A 7,500-nucleotide genomic window follows, 5' to 3' on the forward strand; every position below is an offset into this window, starting at 1 on the left:
AGTCCTTTGTGGTGACAACAACTTCCCGGTCCACGGAGCACAGGTTGGTCAGCAGCACAATCTCCAGCTGGGTGCGCGCAGCCGTCCACCGCTCTGTGCATGGATGGCGCCGCACAGGCATGTGCACGTGAGATCACGGCGTTGTACATAACGCATGACAGCGAAAATAGAAATACAACCCCCAAACGCCATCACGACCACAAAACCAGCGTGGCACATGTGTCACAGAAACTGAATTGCCTTGCATGCATGCATGCACGCACCGAGCTCGTGCGCGGTGGCAAAGTAGGCGCGCTTTGACTGGACGAAGCTGTTGCGCAGGGACATGAGCGTCTTGAGGAGATTGAGCACAAACAGCTCGTTGCCGCGGGCAAAGCGCGTGACGTGCGTGGAAATGGTGATGAACATGTCACTCGACACCTCCCAGAACCTGGCAGTGAAAATGGGTGTTGTTGTTGTTTGGGGTGTGTAAGAACGCAGTGCTCTGCAGCTGGTGCACAGGGCAAACCGAGTGCACAAATGCAGTCACAGTCAAAACCGCGCACGCACACACACAGAAATAACCAAAGCACAATTCATGGTAACAACCACAAACTCAACCGCAACCGATCAAACAACAATCCTCCCCTCGCCCCCAACGACCCCGATCCCAACTCGGCGCCGCACCTGAGTTTCCCCGGGCGCCAGAGCGGGATCATGCCTGGCGAATGGAGTTTGACGAGCGCAGCGACGGCCTGGTCCGCAACCCGACTCAGCTTCTCCTCAAGCGCACACGTGCACACGTTGTGGAACATTATCTGCGTGTCCTGCAGCTGCTTGTCGCGGACGTGGCCCGTGGTGCTCGCGCTCCCGTACCTGTTGCGGTGAAAGAGAAGGAGAAGGGGGTCAGGTGGTAGACGTGGGGAGGAGAGCCGTTGGTGAATGGGCAAAGGTTGATGCCCAAAGGCACACCAAGCACGAGGGCGAACGCAAGTGTACACACAAGCACACACATTCACAATTACCAAACACAAGCACACACATACACATAAATACACACGCACAACACAAAACACACCCACACACGCGCAACACAACATAACACGCACCACATGTCGTCGCCGTCGCCGTCGTTCTGGGTTGGCTCGTGGTGGAAGGCAAAGGCGGGATCGCGACAGAAGAGGTCGAGAATTGCGCCAACGAGCTCCGTCAGCTGCTCTGCGCGCGTGTTTGCGGTCTGCTCCTTCTTCTTCGTGGGCTTTGCCGACTGCACGACGGCGCCCTGCTTGAGGTCGCGCACGACGCGGCAAAGGGTGCGGCGCAGCGGGCGGGACAACTTCTGGTAGCAGTAGTGCATTGTCTTCGACTGCGCCTCGTCCAGCGACGAACGGTAGGGCTCTGCAAACGGGGAAGAGGGAGGTGGGCGGTGATGGTGGTGATGGTAGCAGTGGTGGTCATGGAGGACGATGAGAAAGAAAAGAAGGTATGCATACACACACGCGCGCACACACACGCACACACACACACACACACACACACACACAGCACAAACGCATGCACTGCAGTCCAAGAAACAACACCAGCATCGAGCACATGCAGCACAGCGAGTGTCGGGTGCACGCACGGTGGTGTGGGGCGACTTGGATAAGGGCCTTGACGGTCGCAATCTGGAATGCAACTGGCGAATCTGCAGCGGCGGGATGGCGGTGCGCAGCGGTGAACAAGGAGTTGACGCAAGGCGCGTGAGCGTTTGTGTGTTTGTGCGCGCGCACGTGTGTGTGTGTGCGTGTGCGTGTGCGTTTGTGGTTGTTCAAGCAAGCACACGACACACTGCACGGATTCCTCTCATGACAGCAGCGTGAGGTGTAACAGCCCTCACGTGCTCCTACTATGAGCAACGCAGCCCCATATCACCACCACTGCCACCAGCAACATCACCACCACTGCTGACCATCAGCGCTGAGGAACCGCTCCATGAGGTCGTTGACGGCGGACTTGTGGTTGAGGCGGAAGAAGGCAACCAGGCTCGGCACCAGCACATCGCCCGTCGCGCTCGAGAACGAATCAGGCAGCGGCTGCGTCGAGCTGAACACCCGCTCCTGGCATTTGCAGAGTGGGAATTGGGGAGGGGGGAGGGGTTGGCGTTTGTGGCATGGTGTGCGCATGATAACTTGAAGAGCAACCAAACATCAAAGGGCTTCACAGCGTTCATGAAAACAACGTCCATGCAATGATGGCAAGCAACAGCACGGCACTCAAGCGTCACAAGACCAGCCCTCCCCTCATTGCAGGCCACGGACTGACCTTGAGGTCTGCTTCGACGCCAAACAACATAATATGCAGTGTGGACGACGCGTCGAGAAATGCGGACGCGATGATGGCGCACACAAACACACGCATGGACGTCTCGTACAGCGGCGGCTTGCCGGACGACAGCGCCTGTGCGCACGCGCAGGATGGGGCGGTGGTACAGGTGGTGTGGGTGGACCACAAATGGTGTGAGGGGATGAGACGGGAAGGGAAGAGCACTGGCGTGCATGCGCAGTTCACACTGACGCACACAAACACGCAAACACACACTCACTCACTCACACAATCGCACAACTCCAGCACACCTTCTTCAAGCTGTCCATGAAGCGGTGGGCGGGAGACGTCTTCTGCTCGACATACTGCTTGATCAAGTTTGGACACAGCAGCAGCATCCTGACCCAGTGATGGTGCGACACAAACACGAAAAAGTGAACACGCGAACACGTGGGCACATGAGTAGGCACAAATGTGCACAGGCATGCGCGGTGGCGGTCGAGGCAATCGAGCACGACATGATGCGACCAATGAGCAGCGATATTGACCAGGCGATCACTCTATCAGCCAACATGCAACTGTCTGATGCCAATCACACTGAGTCAGGGGTATAACATCAACCACAATTATTGCCATCACAATTAACATCACCACCACCACCACCACCACCACCACCACCATCATCATCATCATCATCATCATCATCATCATCATCATCATCATCATCATCATCATCATCATCATCATCATCATCATGCTCACCGCATCTGTGCGGGCCAGCAGGCGACTTTTCTGTTTGCCGTCTTCTCGGCAACCGATGCAAACGACATGAACAGCGCCTGGCACTCCGGGACAAGCGGGTGCCCACGCTGATGGTGGTGGTGGTCGTGGTGGTAACGATGATGCAAGTGGTGATGGTGGTAGTGGCGATGAACAGAGTAAGGGGATGAAACAAGAAGGGAGGTGAGAGGGCGTGGTGGTGGTGGGGAGCAAGAAGTGGTGGTTGACGCAAATGATAGAGAGTGTGTGCGTGCGTGAATGTGTGTTGAATTGTTCGTCCATGTGAGCGCGGTAACGTGTCATGTCCACGATCCCAACACCGATTCCACCACCTTCATCACTACGGCATCACTGCTATCCCGTTGCTGTACCTGGTGCAGGGCCACAAACTCCTCGGAGTAGTTGTGCAGCCAGCTGTCAAATGCCGTGCACACATATCCGGCCATCAAAAACGCCTGGAGCTTTTTCATCGCTCCAATCGTCTGCGCAACCGCTGTAGGTGTGTGCATGTGATGTGATGTGTGTGTGTGAATGTGCCAAAGTGAGTGAGCGTGTGCGGTGAAGATCAGAAGCATAATAATCCGTTCACACACACAGACACTCACACACACTCACTCTCTCACTCGCACGCACGCACACACACACACACGCACAAAGCAGCAGGCGAGCTGCTACGCGAGAACGACCGACCTCGTATGAACTGGGAAAAGTGCTCTGTGTTGAAGTGCATGTGCTCCACCAGGACGAGACGGCCCAGGTCTGTGCACAGCAGAGCAAAAGGGCGATGTGATGTCAGGCAAGTGTGAATTGGAATTGCATGTGCGTGCGTGCGTGTCTGCACAAAGGTAAGGCACCAATTCGAGCATCATGCCGAAAACACTCACACACAACACATAAACACACATAACACAACAAATACACAGACAACACAACACACACACACACACACAACGATACACACACACACACACACGGCGCCGCACCTTGCTGCTCCTCGGGCAGGCCGCTTGCAAGGCGGGAGAGCACGTGCTCCACCCCGCGGTACATCCCGGCAAAGTTGGCCAGCGAAAACGCCGCAATCAGCCTACACACGCGACAGGATGAAGTGGAGGTGGTGGTGAGGGCACGTGTGATGCACACACACACACACACACGCGCATCAGCGAACAATCATGCACGCACCGCTTGCACGGCTTGAGGAGAGGGGAGGTGGCGTTCTTCTCCGAGGAGAGGTTCGTCAGCAGCTAATACCCGGGCCATTGGCAAGGGACATGGCGGGAACATGGTAATTGGTGGGGGCATGAGGACGCGAGTGCAAACGGTGTGTGTGCAGGTGAGAAAGAGGCCGAGGGGCCACTGCGTAAACGTGCGCGCTTCGATGCATGCAAGCAACCACTCACAAAACAGATGATGAATGTGACACGCGAGCACGCAAAACCCATCACGTGTGCAGCAGACCTCGACGAGCAGCCGGGAGAGGAAGTCGACCAGGGCGTCATCCACCGGTTCTGCCGCCGATCCCTGAAAGCACAGAGAGAGAGTGTGTGTGTGTGTGTGTGTGTGTGTGTGTGCGTGCGTGTGTGTGTGTGCGTGCGTGTGTGTGTGTGTGTGAGTGAGTAAGTAAGTGAGTGAGGGAGAGGCACGCACACACAACCACGCACGCACGCGTACGTGCAAGTGATGTGAGTTTGGTTTGGCATCGACCTCGCACAGGTAAAAAGACATGCGTGCATATGCAAACACACACATGCGCGCGCGAGAACACTTCTGCATACCTTGACGTCCCACTGGTGCTCGAGGCAGGCCGTCATGGTGTCCATGAGCATGAGCTGCGACTGCTGCCGCGTGTCTTTGGTGGCCAGTGAATCCTGCACAATCACGTGGGAGAAGTGACAAAACACCTACCGGTGAGCGGGCCTGAAAGAGTCGACACAGTCACTTGATCATAAACACACACACACATACACACACACATACACACACAGCACAACACAACATACACATACACACGCAGAGCACAATACAACACATACACACACACAGAGCACAACACATACACACCTGTGCCATGTTGAGCTGAAGGAGTTGTGCGAGTGGTGTCAGGATGTTGGACATGGACATGACACTGAGCTTGATGATGGCGTCACGGTTGGCCTCTGCCATCTGTTTGGAGCCAGCCACCTCATCTCGCAGGTTCTGGGACGACGGTAGCTGCACGCAGCGTACAACAAGGACCATGAGCACAAAGCAATCCCACAGTGATCGCAGTAGCGCAGAAACAGGCGTACATGGGGTGGGTTGGCACGTGAGCAACGAACGCCGACGGCAAAACCAGCCAACAAGCAAAGGCGAGACCTGCGCGTACCGAGCTGATAAAGTGGTCAACCAAAGGCTGGAGGAGGCGTGACTGGTGCGAGCTCACGTCCTCCATCATGGACCGGTAACGTCTGCATGTGTTTGTTTTGAGAACGACATGAGGTTGTGGAGGAAGCCAAACACACAACAAACAATGTGTTGCTGAGTGCGTGTGTGTGTTTGTGTGTGTGTGTGTGTGTTGTTGTTGTGCGTGCGTGCGTGCGTGCGTGTGTGTGTTTGTGTATGTGTGTGTGTGTGTATGTGTGTGTGTGTTTGTGCGTCTTGCACCATTCTGACATCACTCACCACACGTGAAGGAAGCTGTAACCGAAAAAAGCTGTTGCCCCTGCAGACCAAACACGAGCCAGTCAAGAGGACGTGCACACACCCAAGATGAGCAGGAGTTCTAAGGCTTCTCCGTGCCATTCAACCAGTTCAAGAGCGGCACCGTTAAACAAGTTGGAAGATAGAAGCAGCACAGCGCACGCAATGTTCGCAAACACATCCACGCAAACCCTGCGCGCGCACACACACACGCACACATCCACACTCACAGCACACAAACACAAACAGCAACCACCACCACCTCTCGCCGATCCAGCTGATGTTCGGAAAATTGTCGGTTATCATTCACAAAATTGCTTGCTTGGATGAGTGGATGGATGTCGAGCCACTTGGTGGTGGCAGCGGGACGTGTGGTGCTGTCTGTTGTTGTTCTCATGAGCAGTGATTGCGGTGTATCGTGGTGCATCTGTTTAGTGCCCTTCTATGTACGTGGTCTTCCTTTCCCTTCTTCGTTGGGCTTGGCGTGATTTGACTTTCGTTTAACTCGCCACAAATAATGTTCTGGACACGAACCGCATCCAACACAACCACCCTTGTCAGATGGCAATAAATGTACCCACACAAATGCGGATACCGCGAGCCTACAACACTTTCATCACACACCATAGCATGCTTCAACACGCGTGTGTGCGTGTGTGTGTGTGTGTGTGTGTGTGCGTGTGTGTGCAAGCACACGGATAGACACACAGGAAGAGACACAAAAAACGACACGCACGCACACACATGAAACCCGACACACACAACACACCAACGCACACGAACACACGCAAAACGCGCGTGGTCAGACGTGTGGGCACTCACGAATGGAAAATCGATCAAGCGCGAGCAGTAGGCGTGCAAGGTTGTACAGGGCCGTGTCGTGCTGGTTGGCAAATCGAATGAGGGCCTGTTCTTGAGGTGTCAAGTCGTCAAAGACGTAGTTGTTGTGCGCGCGCCTGCCGCTGTGTGCGTCAAGATCAACATCACCCCACTGCAAGAACGAGCGCATGACGCTCTCGCTCGTGCTGAGCTCTTCGATCACCAGCACCACGTCCACCATTGACAGCGCACGCGCGGCCGTGTAGAGATGATTTGCCGTCACGTTCCCAAACGGCAGCGAAAACACGTCCGCGCCCAGCAGAAAGCGCACCATATAGTTGTTGAGCACGGCCGGGCGGTGGCGCAGCCGCTCAGCCACGCTCATGTTCTGGAACGCGCCCCAGGCTGCCTTTGATACAATGCCGTGTTGCTGCATGTGCGACACGACACGGTGCGCAGGCTCCCTCACCATGGTCAGGTACACAATCCCGCCACACATCTGCGGCAGCGGCGGCAGCAGCGCCGGGTCCACGATTGCATCGCCCGTCAAACTGCTCGCCAATTCCGTGCCCTTGCCGTTGCCGTGACTGCTGCCGTCAGTGTTACTGTTACTGCTGCCGTCAGTGTTACCATGCCTGTTGCTGTTGCCGTTGGAGTGGGTGCTGGTGTCAACGCTGTGCGGGTGCGTATCAGGAGCAGCAGTGTCGGCAGCAACGACATCAAGGTACGCTTCGTTTGCTAGGAGATCCACGTGCTCTTTCTCGTAGATGTCGTGATACTTCCGGCACGTGCGGGGAAAGTGGCGCATCTTGAACCACACGGGGCCCATGCCGTCAATCCAGCAGTTGTTGGCCTTTGGGTGCAGCTTCTTGCCCGCCGCCTTTGCAAGCTTGCACATGCTGGTGCCGCCGGCTTTGGAGAAGTGCAGCAGCATGACTG

At 55.7% G+C, this 7,500-nt stretch overlaps 2 protein-coding genes across 2 annotated transcripts in view; both read right to left on the reverse strand.

Annotated features, from left to right (window-relative positions):
• Positions 1-6,022, reverse strand: part of PTSG_12458 (kinase subdomain-containing protein) — a gene marked incomplete at its 3' end in the record, with an annotated part of 18,925 nt that extends 12,903 nt beyond the window's left edge. Inside the window, exons 1-19 of the mRNA XM_004991909.1 lie at positions 6,005-6,022; positions 5,725-5,764; positions 5,429-5,510; positions 5,125-5,274; positions 4,839-4,931; positions 4,522-4,584; positions 4,246-4,307; positions 4,047-4,147; positions 3,754-3,822; positions 3,435-3,556; positions 3,046-3,152; positions 2,595-2,682; positions 2,284-2,418; positions 1,931-2,078; positions 1,604-1,666; positions 1,089-1,377; positions 667-855; positions 264-430; positions 1-93 (exon numbers count right to left, since the gene is read on the reverse strand). The exon at positions 1-93 is cut by the window's left edge and continues 6 nt beyond it. Of these exons, the coding sequence (XP_004991966.1) occupies positions 1-93; positions 264-430; positions 667-855; positions 1,089-1,377; positions 1,604-1,666; positions 1,931-2,078; positions 2,284-2,418; positions 2,595-2,682; positions 3,046-3,152; positions 3,435-3,556; positions 3,754-3,822; positions 4,047-4,147; positions 4,246-4,307; positions 4,522-4,584; positions 4,839-4,931; positions 5,125-5,274; positions 5,429-5,497 (2,008 nt within the window). The 5' untranslated portion in view covers positions 5,498-5,510; positions 5,725-5,764; positions 6,005-6,022. The remainder of the gene's footprint in view (positions 94-263; positions 431-666; positions 856-1,088; positions 1,378-1,603; positions 1,667-1,930; positions 2,079-2,283; positions 2,419-2,594; positions 2,683-3,045; positions 3,153-3,434; positions 3,557-3,753; positions 3,823-4,046; positions 4,148-4,245; positions 4,308-4,521; positions 4,585-4,838; positions 4,932-5,124; positions 5,275-5,428; positions 5,511-5,724; positions 5,765-6,004) is intronic.
• Positions 6,023-6,223: 201 nt separating this feature from the next.
• Positions 6,224-7,500, reverse strand: part of PTSG_06581 (uncharacterized protein) — a 1,993-nt gene continuing 716 nt past the window's right edge. Inside the window, exon 1 of the mRNA XM_004991910.1 lies at positions 6,224-7,500. This exon is cut by the window's right edge and continues 716 nt beyond it. Coding sequence (XP_004991967.1) covers positions 6,545-7,500 — 956 coding nt within the window. The 3' untranslated portion in view covers positions 6,224-6,544.

The sequence above is a fragment of the Salpingoeca rosetta genome, assembly GCF_000188695.1.
Source record: "Salpingoeca rosetta unplaced genomic scaffold supercont1.18, whole genome shotgun sequence".
Taxonomy (NCBI): Eukaryota; class Choanoflagellata; order Craspedida; family Salpingoecidae; genus Salpingoeca; species Salpingoeca rosetta.